General features: G+C 38.0%; 1 protein-coding gene across 1 annotated transcript in view; it reads right to left on the bottom strand.

The window, feature by feature from the left end:
* Window positions 1-16,301, bottom strand: part of PIEZO2 (piezo type mechanosensitive ion channel component 2) — a 213,804-nt gene that overhangs the window by 67,307 nt on the left and 130,196 nt on the right. The window contains exons 9-17 of the mRNA XM_058177593.1: window positions 12,220-12,348; window positions 11,383-11,421; window positions 9,133-9,271; window positions 8,466-8,617; window positions 7,242-7,478; window positions 4,873-4,996; window positions 4,162-4,448; window positions 3,616-3,764; window positions 1,468-1,641 (exon numbers count right to left, since the gene is read on the bottom strand). Coding sequence (XP_058033576.1) covers window positions 1,468-1,641; window positions 3,616-3,764; window positions 4,162-4,448; window positions 4,873-4,996; window positions 7,242-7,478; window positions 8,466-8,617; window positions 9,133-9,271; window positions 11,383-11,421; window positions 12,220-12,348 — 1,430 coding nt within the window. The remainder of the gene's footprint in view (window positions 1-1,467; window positions 1,642-3,615; window positions 3,765-4,161; window positions 4,449-4,872; window positions 4,997-7,241; window positions 7,479-8,465; window positions 8,618-9,132; window positions 9,272-11,382; window positions 11,422-12,219; window positions 12,349-16,301) is intronic.

Consider the following 16,301-nt stretch of genomic DNA (forward strand, 5'->3'; position numbering starts at 1 on the left):
AGAAGTCAATTATACTTTCAGATGTTTGTCCACTAAAGATGAAAAGCTTACAGAAGAGAGAGCTTCCTCAATTCAGTTCAATAAATATAGTTGCAAAACAGATAGTGATTACTCATTTGAAAAGTTAAGCACTCAAAGCTATTTTCTTGGGTGATCAGTTTTGATTTTTTTCATATTTGAATGTTTAAAAATTCAAATAATTTCCTATACTATTTGTGAAGAAAAGAAAAATAAATGAACACATTCCATACCACCTGTCTCTCCCTAACTACACTGACACCAAAATTATATATTCATCATGATGTCATGCGGAGAGATATATTCTTTTGTTCTTGCATCATAATGTCATTTCCAAGTATTTAAGGGGTAGAGTTTATATTATGAAGTATTGTCACTTACAATCTACTTGTAGACACCTCTATAGATGTCTACAAGTAAATTAATAATTTAATTGATCCATATTTGCTATTTTTTCATATAGATTTTTGTTTGTGCTTTTAATTCCCAAAACATAGTGGTCTCTCATAAATTTTTGTATGTGGGAAGGCATATAGTCTCATCAACCCTTTGTTAAGTTTTGATGCAGTTATTCTTAATTCTTTTGGGGTACAAATCTGAACAATATATTATTCTGCCTTTATTTCACTTCTATGAAAGCAGCTATTTTTTAATTTTTTAAGTTGGCTTTTGTCCTTAAAGAGCATTCCTACATAGAATCAGATAAGAATACAGCAGTGACTCTTTTGTTATACAATATCATTATCCTTGATAGTTTAGTTTCACAAAGGTTTCCAAATTTTTAGTCTTATGACATTTTCTTCTCTCTGTAGGAGAACCATAATAAGCATCAACATGATCTATTTTGATTGTAGGGAAGCAGCTGCATTTCCTTCGTCTCTTGCGTTTGCATTTTTAATTTTATTTCTGTAAAACTTGTTAAGATAGAATATTTAACTAAAATAATAAAGCATTGATAAAAATGTAAAAAATGTTAAATTATTGAAGGTTTTCAAAAGTAGATTGAACAACCATTTGACCAGGATGTTATAAGATAACTAGAAGACCCCCACCACAACTCTTTGATTGTATGTTAAAAGAATTTTAATGGTCAATATATACAACTGAGTTCCTACAGTTCATTCTCAAATTATAAGTAATGCAGCAACCCAGAATATATTTGGTAGGGAATAAATCTCATTAAATTCTGTCTGGTGCTGTGAAAACCACATATAAAGAATTCAGACCAAAATAGCATTTTTGTGGTTGCAATGAAGGTTTGTAGATCATGAGATTTCTAAGTGGTATTTATTATTCAGTCACAGAGAACAGGTCATCTTTCTCTAATTATACATTTTTTCTTCAAAATCCAGAGTGATAGACACAATTTTACCAACCAACCAACCAACCCACCCCACAATTCAAACCTTGGCGGGCAATAAAATGAAGGATTTTTTTTGTTTTGTTTACCTGTAAATGGCATTGTCTTGTTTGCTGACTATGGCTTTTAAATCTGTGAGTTGGAGGAATCGGTCATGGAAGTAGTGCAAGTGCAATATGCATACCAATAGAAAGGAGGTTGGGATAAAAATGCGAGTGAATAATTCTGCTGTAGAATACTGTTCTAAGCCAAGATCCTTTAGCCTGAAACATAAAATAATTCAAGTTATAGCTATATTTCATAACTCGAAAATAACCTTCACACTTTTTAGACTTGTCAGAAAGCATAAGGAAAAGTTAAAACATTTTTATTTTATAAACAGTAAGCAGTTTTGAAAATTATAAAAAACAACAAAATAGTAATAGCTATCCCGATGGGATCCAAAGACGGATCTAGAAAATACTTGCAAGAAATGCTTCACAAAATAGTTGTGAATTTTCTTTATCTGCTCCTTAACCTAAAAAGCTAAATTTAGCTGAATTCCATGGCAGAACATTACCCAATATTGACCTGGTGCAGCACCAAGATTTTACCTTGGTGCTTACAATGTGAAAAAACGAATTCAGAATTATAATACAAAATAACATGTAAAAAACAGAAACAAATGAACATAACTGAAATAATGTTGAAAAGACAGCAGATGAATTAAATTCAAAGACCTAAAAATATTAGAGTCATAACATATTAAAAGTCTTAGGAAAAATAAAAAGATGGTTGCCTATTATTTCAAGCTCATAAAAATAAACTTGTGCCTTCTGCCAATCTAAGACTGCAACTCTCGTTCAGTATAATGGATAGGCTGCATATTGAATGATACCTTCACTGCAGATACAACCTCAGCAGAATTCTCTGAATCCAGCAACACTATGAAACTTTGGAATTAGTTCTGGTCTTTTAGTTTATAAGGCTGATAAATTTCTTGTTCATCATTTTCTTTTGTGACTATACCAAAATTCACTTAAAGTGAACAAAGGCAGCCTGAAAAATATTCTTTCACTAAACAGCTTTATTTTTTTAAAAAAAATCCTGTGATCTATGTTTCCAAAACAAAAATTAGTGGAAAAGTCTTTTTGTTTTTCACAAAACTATAGTGGCAATTTTTTTTCGTCCAATGTATTTGACTACAGAACGAGAGCTATGGAAGACTGGTCAACTGCAGAAGTAAAAACATGAAATCTGATCGAAGTTATACAGACAGGCATCAACTCAGAGTCACAATTGGGCCTGGAATTTTTGTTGCTAAGAGAGTCATCATATGATTAACCTTAATTTACAATCAGTTTTACCATGGTTGTTGAGTGAATCAGGCAGTTTTTAAGTAAATCATCTGGTCATTAAATGAATATGGCTTCCCCCATTGACTTTGTTTATCAGAAGATGGCTGAAAAAGTAGCAAATTGACTAGAAGACACTGTAACCATCATAAATGTAAGCCAGTTGCCAAGAGCCCAAATTGTGATCATGTGACTGTGGGGCATGGATGTATGTGTGAGGGTCATAACTTTGAGGATGATCACTTTTTTTAGTAGTCATAACTTGGAATCGTTAAACAAATGGACATAAGCCAAAGATTCATACTACAGTAGATGTTTTTTAATGTGTGAATTCAGCAACATCTGAAGGGAAAGTTAAGGGCGAGAATGTTAAAAGCAGTATCACATTATTATGGCACAAACTTTTCTGATTTTGAATTTATACTGTGATATAAAATTTAAGGGTAGATTTTGTGGCATAAGATGAAAGCATGACGAAAATGCCATGTGGTTGAACTAACAAAAATAAATGCTAAGTCAGAAGCTTTGACACTTGAAAACTATCCTTACAGTGCACAAACCATGCACAATTAATTTCTTTAATTTAGCCTGAAATGCTACCTAGAATGAAATCAACTTCTTCAACTATTGGCTTCTCAATGGTCTTATATTTGATTTCTGAAGGGATTGAGTTAAAATGAAGGTACATGAAAATAATAAATGTTTTGGTAACAGTTGAAGACATAGGACTGATTTTAGACTGATTTTCGAAAGAGAAGCTGAATATTTGTTCTTTCTAAAGAAAGGTATTTCCTAACTATAGTCACTTATAAAACATCAGGTATCTAAAGTAATAGTAGTGTTTCATAATTCATCATCCAAGTAAACTGCATTTTAAAAAATGGAGTAACAAATAATACTTACTGATCATCATTCATGTTTGTCATGTTTTTCCACAAGTCAGGGAATGCTTTAAACTGATATGTATAAATAAAAATAAGCACTAACATAGTGTAAACCACAACTGACATCCAAAAGTATTTCAGAATTCGTCGCCACCATTCATAGTGGACCTAGCAAATAAGAAATTAAGTCTCACATAATATTCATCATTTGCAGTCATTTATCATAATCCAGTGATCACCATTTCAGAAATTCTTCTAAGATTGTTTGATACATTTAAATTAAAGCTGAACTTAATGGTTACTGGTAATCTTGTTCCCTTTCTGTTCTGCCCTTCCTCTTGCCCTGTCAAAAATTTATGTTGATTTTGATTTGACTCACACTTGTTTTATTTTTTTTATGGTTTTATATATGTTTACAAGATTGATTAATTTTGTCCTTCAAATCATTTTTAATTTAATGATTCCTTATACTTTGTAAAAACAGCATATTTAATAAAAAAATAAAAAAGAGAAAGAAACAGAATGGCAATGTTCTTTAAAAAAAATGAGGATTTTTACTACTTACCTGATAAAGGACTACACAAAACAAGAAGAGCATCATATAGATGATTTTGTACATGACAATTTTTCCCTCAAAGCTGACAAAGAAGAACATTCCTCCGCAGACATAAATCCAGTACTTAACAAACATCGCCATCACCATGTTTCCTAGAACTTTCATTACATCTTCTTCTTCTTCCTCCTCCTCCTCCTCCTTCTCCTCCTCTTCCTCCTTCTCCTCTAATTCCCCCACTTCTTCTTCCTCTTTCTCTTCCTCTTTGGGGGATTCTTCTTCTTTTTGGGACTCATCATCTGTAAATGTAACATTAGAATACATGTCATTAATTGCATTATTTTACAATGTTATAATTATTGATAAAAAGTTCAACTGCGCTGGTCACATTGGCTGACACAATACTGTCTTACAGTAAAACATAGACATATCACATTAGTCAACAATGTACTACATTTAATTAAAAAAATAAAAATCAACATACAAATGGATGAATATAAAATTTAATAGGAAAAGATGAAATAAGGAAAGGGAACTGAGGAGATTCTTTGTATTACATCTTGAGAATTTGGGTACAAATTTTAATGCCACCTTTTTATGGCAAGTTAATACAAAACTTAAATTGATTGGAAAAAATCAGAAGCAAAACCAATCCCAATCCTTAATTTAGTTAATTCAATATCACGAAACTACCTTCTATATTGACTTGAAATGTGTATTCACCTTTTTCTTCACTCTCTTCCTCTCCAATTTTAACCTCTGACAAAACTGTTTCATTTAATTGCAAAGACTTCCGTTCAGTGAGGTGTTGTCTCAACAGCAGCCAAAAAGTAAGTCCAAAAAGTATCTGTCAGCAGAAATTGAAACCAAAGAGGAGAAACCAAAGAGGAGACACACTATTGAATAAGTTATTGAATTTCCATGATCCATAATATGGTGATAGCATATTTAAGATAAACTGAATGACATTGCCAAACTTCTTCCATATATCAGCAATCAATCTTGAGCCCGGATTAAGTCATATTGTAGAAACATTATTAATGTCCTCAAGGAGTATCCCTGGCTTTTCATCATAGCTACAAATGAATATATATCACAGTATATGACATAACTTGTTGCTTTCCAAATATATATTGGATTACAAATGTTGAAAACATGTTAGTCAGTGCTAATATCTGTATCTGGAAGGCCAAAAGTTGGGAAATATTGTAATACACAATGGAGAGGCCTAAATGATCATTAGAACCAAAGAGGTTTATCTTAATCCTATTGTATTATCTTAATCCTATTTGGCTTGCAGCCTAGTTTATAAATTAATAAATTATAAATTAAGCTAATTATATTCATCATTAGGGATTGGCTAAATACTCAAGTTAACCCATGTGATTTTTTTGGCTTTCTTTCCTCAATTTTATTTATGTATTATTTATTAAATTTATTTGCTGTCCATCTTGTTTTGAAGCAAATATAGGCAGCTTACAGCATTACAAGCATTAAAATCATAAACATTAAATATTTCTAAAACAATAAAAATGGAAATTACAATGAAAAATAGAAGTATTGTTAAAAAATGGGGAGAAAGAGAGCAGAATGCAGAGAGGAAGGTGGGATTGCCTATTAATTTCTCAATCACCTCGTGTGATTCTCCCCATTGGGGCCACAAGCCATCTGGCAGAGCCAAGTCTTCAGGGCCTTCAGGGAAGTCAGAAGGGTGGGAGTAAGATCTTCCAAAGGTCAAGAGGCCGGTTTAGCTCACGCTGGTAAAAGCCTGTTATTAAGAACACAGTAGCCTGCAATTACTGCAGGTTCGAGCCCGGCCCAAGGTTGACTCAGCCTTCCATCCTTTATAAGGTAGGTAAAATGAGGACCCAGATTGTTGGGGGGGCAATAAGTTGACTTTGTAAAAATATACAAATAGAATGAGACTATTGCCTTATACACTGTAAGCCGCCCTGAGTCTTCGGAGAAGGGCGGGGTATAAATGTAAACAAAAAAAAAAAAAAAAAGAGCCACAGCAGAGAGGGCCTTCTTCTGTACCCTACCAGTCACAGTTCCTTGATTGATGGAGTTTACAACTTGTCTCCTCAGCTGGGGTAGGCCAATCCCAGTGTTGAGATGGTTCCTCAAGTAACCTGGATCCATGCCATGCTACACCATGCTTTAAAGATAGTAATCAACACCTTGAATTGCACCCGGAAGCAATCCATCAGTCAATGCAGCTTATGGATCAGTGGTGTAGCATGGGCCACCCAGGGGATTCCAAGAATTGCCCACAATGCTGTACTCTGCATCAGTTGAAACTGCCAAATACAGTTCCAGGATAGCCCTATGTAGAGCACACATCACAGTAGTCCAGAGGGTTAGGGTTGAAATAAGTGAGCAGAGGGATTCCTATCCAAGAAAGGCCACAATTGGCACACAATATGCAAAAAACTGTGCAAAGGCTTTCCTAGCCACAACTGCTACCTGCTCTTTGAGAACCTCCAAGTCACAGACAGGGTCTATCTGGAGTACTGCAATCCCATCCAGAACTAAGTTAGTTAAAGTCCCAGATCTTGAAGCTTCATGTACTTTTGGTCTTGCCAGGGTTCAGCTGAAGCCTGTTGTCCCCCATCCAGGCCCCACAGTCTCCCAGCAATCTGAGAGAGCAGCAAAAGTGTCACTTGGATCACCAGGATGGTGATATAAAATTGTGTATCAACAGCATACTAATACCTCAACCCCTGATAGCAAATGATTTCACCCAGTGGCTTCATGTAGATGTTAAAAAGGAAATAGCAGGGGAAATAGCAACAATAAGTTGAAATTATTTTAGGAATCTATGAAGAAAGTTTTTTTCATCCAGGAAAAAATAATTAATGGACCCAAATAACTTGTGTTCCTAAAGCTGTTAAATACCAAACCCCAAAAGACATTTGTTACAGTCAAAATAAAATATAAATAGTATTTTAAGTATATATTTTCAGATACTAATCACAGTTATCATGTTGCATTTTTGAAAAATCTAGAGGTTATTCACTACTGATATAAATTCATGAACCTTATAAAATAAGTATATGTGCTGACCATATAGGTTTGTGTGCAATTATTACCTTTGATCCTAATTCAGGAGGTGCTTTCCGTTCTAGAAATCCAGACACCTGAGGAAGTTCATTATCATTCATCTCAAAACTCCATATATATTGAAATGTTAATAATAAGTTTCCATAAACCACCATAAAAGGTGAACTTATCATTGCATATTTCCTTCGGTCACGAAGCATCCAAAGTATACAAGACCATATCAATAATACAAATGTTAACCAACTGTGGTAAGTAATACTCCAGGCCTTGAAGGAAAGAAAAAGAAATGAATACTGTATAATCTCATCAGTTCAACATTCAATGTATTTGAACTTTAGAATCACAGAATTGGAAGGGGCACTTCAGAACAAATTCAGAATTTTGCTCAGGGAAGGAATATAAATTAAAGATTTCAAAACAGATGGACTCCTACTCTCTGTGAAATTAATTCCAATGAATGAAAGCCAACTACATTTGTAGGCCATTGATTCCACCACTTTGACTGCTAAGAATGGTCTACATTCGGCATGATTCAGGAAACACCCTTCCTGAAATTGTCCTGCAATCTGAAACAAGATAGAACAGTATTTGACCTTTATCTAGGTGACATCATTTCAGGTATTGCAACAGTACAATGGAATCCACAATAATGGCTACCCAAATTCAGCTCTTTCAGTCTCTTAGGACTGAACTTAGTTTACTGATTCATTAATTTAGTTGATTGTCCTAAACTGGCAATTTTCTGAATTTGTTCCAGTTGATCAACTTTATATATTTATTCTGACCAAAACAAAATATAGTGGATGATTTGGAACTAATGATCCTGTTGCATTTGCCTTACTTTTTGCAATCCAGTGGAAAGAAACTATATAAATGTCTGTCTCTCCCCTGTATCAATCAGCAAGATAATGCTCCAAAAACTGAAGAGAACAGGAACAAGCAATTTTTAAATGCATTTTTTTACTACCTGTGCATTAAGCGGAACAGAGTATAACAACAATTGTAAACTACAATAAAATACAATATATTATATTATCCCAGGCTCAAGTCCACGATCCTATGCTTTAAAAAAATCAAGCTTCAAGATCAGAATGTAATGTGAAGGCACTCTTTCATTAATTCAAGCAGATTTGCAGTGACAAAGATCAGAAAGAACAAATTTAAACAACATTACTAATCATAAAATGTGTCCTGGATCATAGCATTGTCTCAATTTCAAGGTGGACCAAGAACCAATAGGGAAAATAACCTACCATCATGGCGATCAAAGCACAGACATAACTCTGTTTCATGATAAAATGGAAAACTGTGACCATTGCATGAACTTTGGAGTTTTTTTCCTCCTCTGAATTTTCTTCTTCTTCCTCCTCCTCTTCCCCTTCCTCTTCCTCATCTTCTTTCTTTTCTGAGAAATAAAAAGAACTGTATGTATGAACTGCAAATAATGTGGTTCAGAAACTAATTTAGGTAATCTGATAATTGAAAGCTATAAACAAAATGACAGAATATGGGAGAAATGCACAAATATATTGCGCAATGATGACGTGGGGGCTGTGGATATATAATCAGATCTATATAGCCTAAACAAGGTTGTTGAACACCAGGAAAGCCAAAGGAAATTTAGATCACTATTAAACAAATGTCCACTACTTTTTTTTGCAGTGCTAGCAGTATTCTGCCAATCCACTTAAAGATGGAAAGTACTCATTATTGTTATAATAGCTTCTCCAGCAAGATACACACCCCAACAGCCCCCAAGTTAATTACATAGGAAGGTATGGATTGAGATGCCAAAATGAATGATATAGGTGATTTATAGGATGGCACCCTGTCCTCCCTTGGTAAAATGAAAAAAGTAGATGAATATACATCTAAACAATTAAACCATACAACCATTTATTCTCACATTTTGATGACTACCTAGATCATTAGCTGAGGGATCCCACTTGTATTGTGGTCTTGAGTACAGATCTGTCTTGGCAGGTCCATTTTCTATAGGGCGCAAAGGGTGTATGCTTTGATAATCAACAGGTGTACCATTCAGTGTCACAAGCAGGACCTGTTGAATCAGGATCAGAGGAATCCTTTGAAAACAGGCAACATGTGAAAGCAATCACTTCTACTTTTCTTGATATAAATTCAGTGCTGCTTTCATTTTCTTTCTCAACCATATAGATTAAATACAAAACAAAATACACACCCAGACATTCAGAAGATTAAATAATGCTTGCTTATTGGTATACATACAAACATCTAATACCCAAATTAATTGCTTCTTGAAGAACACTTATATAGAGGTATGATCAATTTAATTTGATGTATATTTTCAAATAATTTTGCTCACGAACTGTCCAAAATGTCAATAGCAATTTGGTATACAACAATAAAATATTTTTCTGTGCTTCTTACATGGTATATAATAATAGATACAGTATACCTATCAGGTTTAGAAACTAGATCAGATTAAGAAACTAATGACATAAACGTTCAAAGTTATTTTTATTAGAACAGCTTTACATTGTGTGAATTAGGGAGGATCAATCTGAAGCATTTTCTCAAGTTAGTTTCTTGGAATGGACAAGATACACTTATCTGATTATCGCCTCTGTAATGGCACTGTCCTTCAAGGCCATTCTTTAGGCCTTCTGCATCACTTCCAGAATCACAATAGTTCCATATGCAGGCCATTATTACCATAATGTCCTGCCTGTAGTTTACCATACACATCTGTCTACTTTAAGGAAACAGGATGCTGGAATATATATATATATATTTTAATCTATTCCAAAAGGGCTGCATTTGCATTTTCATAAGGCTGCAATTATTACATTATCTTAATAAATATAAAATATTACATAAAATAATAAAACAAAATGTGGGTTATGTAAAACTACTTTTATACTAGAATTATGCTTTGATAAATTGCAGAATATTGCAGAATAAGACAATCAGTTTTTTTAATGTATTGAGGTGAGTGTTTAATTATGAAAGGCCCTAACACTCTTAATTAGAAAATACTGGATAATATGTAGCAAAAGACTCAGTCCCAATGCAATGCAAATTAGGAAATACATGTTCTTAGGAAAGACTCCAAATGGCCATGATCTGAGAGGTCCTTGGTGCTCTCTGAGCTTGACTGTTTTCTTGCAGACACTTCATTACCCAAACTAGGTAACGTCATCCATGCTAATAGGAGTAGGGTTTGCTCTCAGTTTATATTCTAGTGACTTGTCCTGCCAGTATTGATGGGAGTGGACTTGATAGTTCCTTAATTGGGCTGTTTACTGTTAACTTATTTGGCAAGTTTGGTTGGGGCATCATTTACTTCTTGATTGTTGCTCAAGTAAACAATACCCCAACCAAGGAACTGTCAAAGAAGCTAACAGTAAACAGCCAAAGAAATGCCTACAAGAAAACAACCAAGCTCAGAGAAAACCAAGGTACCCAAATTTCAACCCTGAGCTACAAACATTCTCTTTTATCTTAACCATGATCTGTTTTATAGCTCTCCATTTTAATACTCAGACAAGAGCCGATCCTATCAGCCATGTCCATTCACTGTGCATGCTTAGAGACAAGTGAAGTCTCTATGTAGTTTACGGAAAAACTATATAGGTAGTCGTTATTTAGTGACCACAGTTGGGACTGGAGACTTAGTTGTCAAATGAAGCAGTTGCTAAGTGAAAATGCAACTGTGCGGAAAACCTTACTTCAGCTTTCCTTTGGTTTGCAGTCCTGCAAAGGTTGCAAAAGTGAGGATTGGTAATAAAGTTACTTTTTCATCATCATCATAACTGTGAACAGTCACTAAATGAGGCAGTTGCTAAATCAGGACTACATATACAGTATATTCTTTGGTATTAGAAATATTATTGAAAAGCAAGGTGACTGCTGGCTGGACAGATGTGATTTTGTTAGATCTGGGCAGGCAGAAACTGCTACAAAAGAAGGCACTGAAGCTGTGACAGTTTGACTTGGTTGTATGATTGGAAAGTTATCCTAGATGCAGGAGACAACAGCAGGAAGTCAGTTGCCTAAGCTGACTGTTTGATAGATAATTTGGATCAACTTCTACTCAACCAAATCCTTGAATCCCTACATTAAAAATTGTCAGAAACAGAAACAAATTTATTGTGCAAATTGACTGCAATTTTGAAACCATGTACTAACATCAGACGGCTTGTGTTCATCCTGAGTCATTGATAAAAGCTGCAAAAGCAAAGCAAGAATAATTTGTTAGTTCAGAAGGCGATGGGATGCAATAGTAGTAATAACAATAAAATAAATCTTAAGAATGACAGATCTTAGTATCAAAATGACTGCATGCTGAAAATCTTTATATAAGGTAGAGTGAATTTTAGTCCGAATAGTGTACAACAGCAACATACAGGTAATTCTTGATTTATGACCACAGTTGGGACCAGAATTTTGATTGCTAAGCAATGCTGTCATTAAGTGAATCATCACATTATCAGGGACTCACTCTTATGGCCATTTTTATTACAGTCATAAAATGAACCACCCTGTTCATTAAGTAAATCACATGGTTGTAACTTGTGGAAGTGAATCTGGCTTCCACAATTGTCTTTCTTTGTTGGAAGCTGGCTGGAAACTTTGCAAATTGTGATCAAGTGGCTGCAAAACTCACAACCATTGTAAATACGAGCTGGTTGCCAAGCGTTCATATGCTAACTACTTGACTGCAGGAATGTTGAGGATAGGTCATAAACCATTTTGTCTCAGCTGTTGTAGCTTTGAACCATTGTTAAATGATTATAAGCCAAGCATTATCTATAACTATTCAATGATGGTTAAATGCATGGTTAAAATTACTGCTGATAATCACAAAATAAATTAGAATTGTAAAACCTTGTAACCAGCCTCTTGGAGATCTACCAGGATAGTTTAGCAATTGTCTCCAGACCAGAAGTGAATACTTGCACACTCAATTCTTGCTAAAAAATCTAAGGAATACAAATTAGATTAACTGATTCCTTTAAACTTTACTTTTCTCTCATCAGTTGTGTAGTGACTTGTATACCACAAGCTGCGTCTTCTGTCTGCAGTTATTTGAACTGGGGTGCACTCTATTTCATCTTCCTTATTTAAATCTGATTTGTCATCATCAGGCATCTGCTAAACGAGAAAAGAAAAAAGAAAAAGAAAGAAAGATTAACTCTGGAATAATTTTGAGAATGAAAATCTATGTAAAAAGATTATTAACTTTTGAAATAAAAAAAAGTCATTGCCCACTGTCTGAAAATCTAGGCAATAAATCTATATAGTTTACTGTATATGCAATTCAAATTGCTTTTCAAACAGGAGCCATATTTCACAGATCTTCCTGCCTAGTGTGATTATAAGCGGTTGGGAATGCAGTCATAGTAAAATAAGAAGCCTTTTTCCAAGTTATTTTCTGCCATGTCAGCTTTCATGCTATCACAAGCTGTGTCCAATAAAAATATGATTTTTTTTCATCAATATATATAAATATTAGCTTGTATACAATTTAAATGTTAATACAAATTGTTAGATTCGGGCAATAAAGAGGCAGGAGACCAGTGAGTGACAACAGCTCTTTAGTTTATAGTGAACCCAGCAACCAACACTCGGAAAAACCCCTCTTTATATACAGTTTAGTCGGAGGCTTCAGCCATTCAGCAACGTGCTATTTCCCGCTCAATTTTCCCTCCAAAACTTTTAAAGATACATTACACTCCTTCCCTCCCAGAAAACATTGTACCCATATTTACATGAGATTAGCATCTTATTTCTCTACGTAGTCACGCAAGTAGACTGGGCGTCTCCTAACTCTTTCGGACTTGCGCAATTCATTCTCTGGGAGTGAGTCGAGCTGGCCGGAGGGACTGTTTGTTCCTCTCAGCTCCTCCTCTAGGCCATCCGGCCCTGGATTATTGGCAGAGTCGTCCCTGCTGTCTTCAGGAGGAACCGGTTGGTGTCGCTGGACCTCATCGAACTCAGATAAGTCCCGCGTTTGCCCCGGGTTTGAGTCAGCGGTGGATTCAAACATTTGGTAGTCAGGGCCTGTTTCGTCTGTTTCTGATTTACTGGTTATTTGTTTCCTTATTTGGTCTATGTGGCGCTTCCATACCCGGCCATCCTCTATTTCTACTAGATACGATTTTGGCCCGGTTATTTCTAGGATTTTCCCTTTTAACCAAGTAGGGCCCTCGCTGTAGTTGTGTGCCCACACTGGGTCGCCCACTGTCATCTCTCTTGTTTTACCGTGTGCCCCCTTGTAACCGTCTGGGGTGTAGTTTGGGTTTAGTCGGTCTAGCGGGCACCTAAGCTTCCTACCCATCAATAGCTCCGCCGGGCTGCGGCCAGTTGTTACACAGGGGGTTCTGTGTTGGACTGCTAGGAAGGTATCGATTTTTGTTTGCCAATCGCCTGGCCTGATTCTGGACAATGCTTCCTTTGCGCTCCGAACGAAACGTTCTGCAAGTCCGTTCGTCGCAGGGTGGAAAGGCGCCGAGAGGACATGTCGGATGCCCTCCTCCGCCAAGTACCCCTCAAACTGGGTCGCCGTGAATTGCGGGCCGTTGTCGGAGACTAAAGTGTCGGGCAACCCGTGGGTTACAAATAGGTGCCGTAGGACTGAAATTACGGCCTCGGCTGTCATGGATCTCATAAGAATGATTTCCAGCCATTTGGAGTAGGCATCGACTACTACCAGGAAGGTTTGGCCGTGGAAGGGGCCGGCAAAGTCGATGTGAATCCTAGACCATGGGCCCTGGGGTCTCTCCCACTCTCGAATTGGGGCCGTTGGGGGTAGTGGTCTGGACTCCTGGCAGGCCTGGCATTTCCCTACCTTGTCACTAATTTCCGTGTCCATCAAGGGCCACCACACATAGCTCCTCGCTAAACCCTTCATTCTCACGATCCCTGGGTGGCCCTCATGCAGGAGTTCCAATACCTTTTTCCGTAATTTCTCCGGGATCACCACTCTATCCCCCCATAGCAGACACCCCCCTTGAGCTGAGAGCTCCCCACGTTTCTTTACAAATTCTTTAAAACGCTCGCCCGGCGCAGCGGGCCATCCTCTTTGCACCCAACCAATTACAGTCCTTATTGTAATGTCCTTGTAAGAAGCCCGAGCCACCTCCTTGGATGTGACTGGGCCAGAGTCCAAAGAGTCAATTAGCAGAACGGGTGTCCCCGGAGTGGGGTCTTCGATAGTCTCTGGTAACGGGCATCTGCTCAGGGCGTCCGCATGCCCTAACTCCTTCCCTGGCCGGTGCAGTAATTTGTAAGAATACGCCGCTAGGAAGATAGTCCATCGGGTCAGTCTGGGCGAAAGTGCCATGGGCGTTGGGCGGTCGCCTGCCAACAGGCCTAGTAGGGGTCTATGGTCCGTGATTATTTTGAAATCACGACCAAATACATATTCATGGAATTTCTTTACCCCGGAGACTATAGACAAGGCTTCCCTATCTAGCTGGCTATAGTTCCTTTCAGCCGCTGACATTGTTCGGGAGTAATATGCTATAGGGGCTTCTGTGCCATTTGGCAACCTGTGGCTGAGCACAGCCCCCACCCCGTAGGGAGATGCATCACAAACTAACACTAATGGCAACGTGCCATTGTATTGAATAAGGAGGCTATCGCTAGATAGGAGGTTTTTTACCCCTTCGAATGCCCTAGCTTCCGCCTTCCCCCAAGACCACACAGCTGTCTTTGCTAGTAATTTGTGTAGCGGTTCGGCTATTGTTGCCTTATTTTTTAAAAATACCGCGTAGAAGTTGACCAGACCTAAGAATGCCTGTAACTCCGTTTTGTTTTGGGGAGCTGGGGCCTTCCTGATGGCCCGTACCTTGCTCTCAGTGGGGTGGATCCCTTCCCTGTCTATCCGGTAGCCCAGGAATTCCACAGATCCTACCCCGATCTGGCATTTGTTCAGTTTAACTTTGAGTCCGGCGGACCGGAAAATGCCCAAAACTTTTCTCAGCCTTACCCCTAATTCCTCTAGATTCTCAGCGGATACCAATACATCGTCGAAGTATGGTACCACCCCGGGTAGTCCCTGCAATAGCCGCTCCATTAGGTTCTGAAATAACCCTGGAGCCACACTAACCCCAAACTGTAACCGGGTGCATTTAAAGGCACCCCTGTGCGTGACAATTGTCTGCGCTTCGGCCGTGCTGCTATCTACAGGTAACTGTTGATAGGCTTGGGCCAAGTCTAGCTTGGCAAAAACCTGCCCTTGCCCCAACGAGTGCAGTAAGTGTTGTACTACTGGGACGGGGTAAGCACTCTTTTGCAATGCTTTGTTAAGCGTTGCCTTGTAGTCAGCGCAAATCCGAACCGACCCGTCCGGTTTGACTGGGGTGACTATAGGTGTCTCCCACTTCGCATGGTCAACTGGCACTAGTATTCCCTGGTTTACTAGTTTGTCCAGTTCCCGGTCAATCTTGGGCTTTAGGGCGAATGGGACCCTCCTAGCCTTTAACCAGATAGGGGCAACTTTTATGTGGGTCTAGGTTAAAGGAGATAGAGGTCCCCTCGTACTTGCCCAGGCAGTCTTTGAAGACGTCCTCGAACTCCTTCATTAGTTCGTCTTTTAGGTCGACTTCGTTTCGGAAGACTCCGGTCACTCCCATGCCCAATGCTCGGAACCAGTCCAGTCCCAACAAACTCGGCAAGGTTCCATCAACTATGGTGATGGGCAGGGTTTTCTTGTATTGTCTATACTTGACGTGGACGGACGTTACCCCTCGAACAGGGATTCGATTCCCTTGGTAGTCCTGTACCTTTAGCTTCTGTGGTTGCAGCTTGCGCTTCGCTATGGCGGGTAAGTCTTTCACGAGAGTGTCCCAGGACATGATCGTGATCGATGAGCCGGTGTCCACTTCCATTCGGCACGGCACCCCCTCAATGTGTGTTTTAGTGAAAATCTTTTTTTCTAGGTGCGTTGATGCGTGACCCACTCTCACGGCAGTCTGATTCAACTTCGCGCCTTTTTTGAATTGACCAATCACGGGCCGCTTCGCCATTCCCGCGCTCTGATTGGTCGGTTTGAATTTTTGGCGGGAAGGTTGGGGCGCTCGACAGGCCTGCGCTATGTGCCC

The sequence above is a fragment of the Ahaetulla prasina genome, chromosome 3 (assembly GCF_028640845.1).
Source record: "Ahaetulla prasina isolate Xishuangbanna chromosome 3, ASM2864084v1, whole genome shotgun sequence".
Lineage (NCBI taxonomy): Eukaryota > Metazoa > Chordata > Lepidosauria > Squamata > Colubridae > Ahaetulla > Ahaetulla prasina.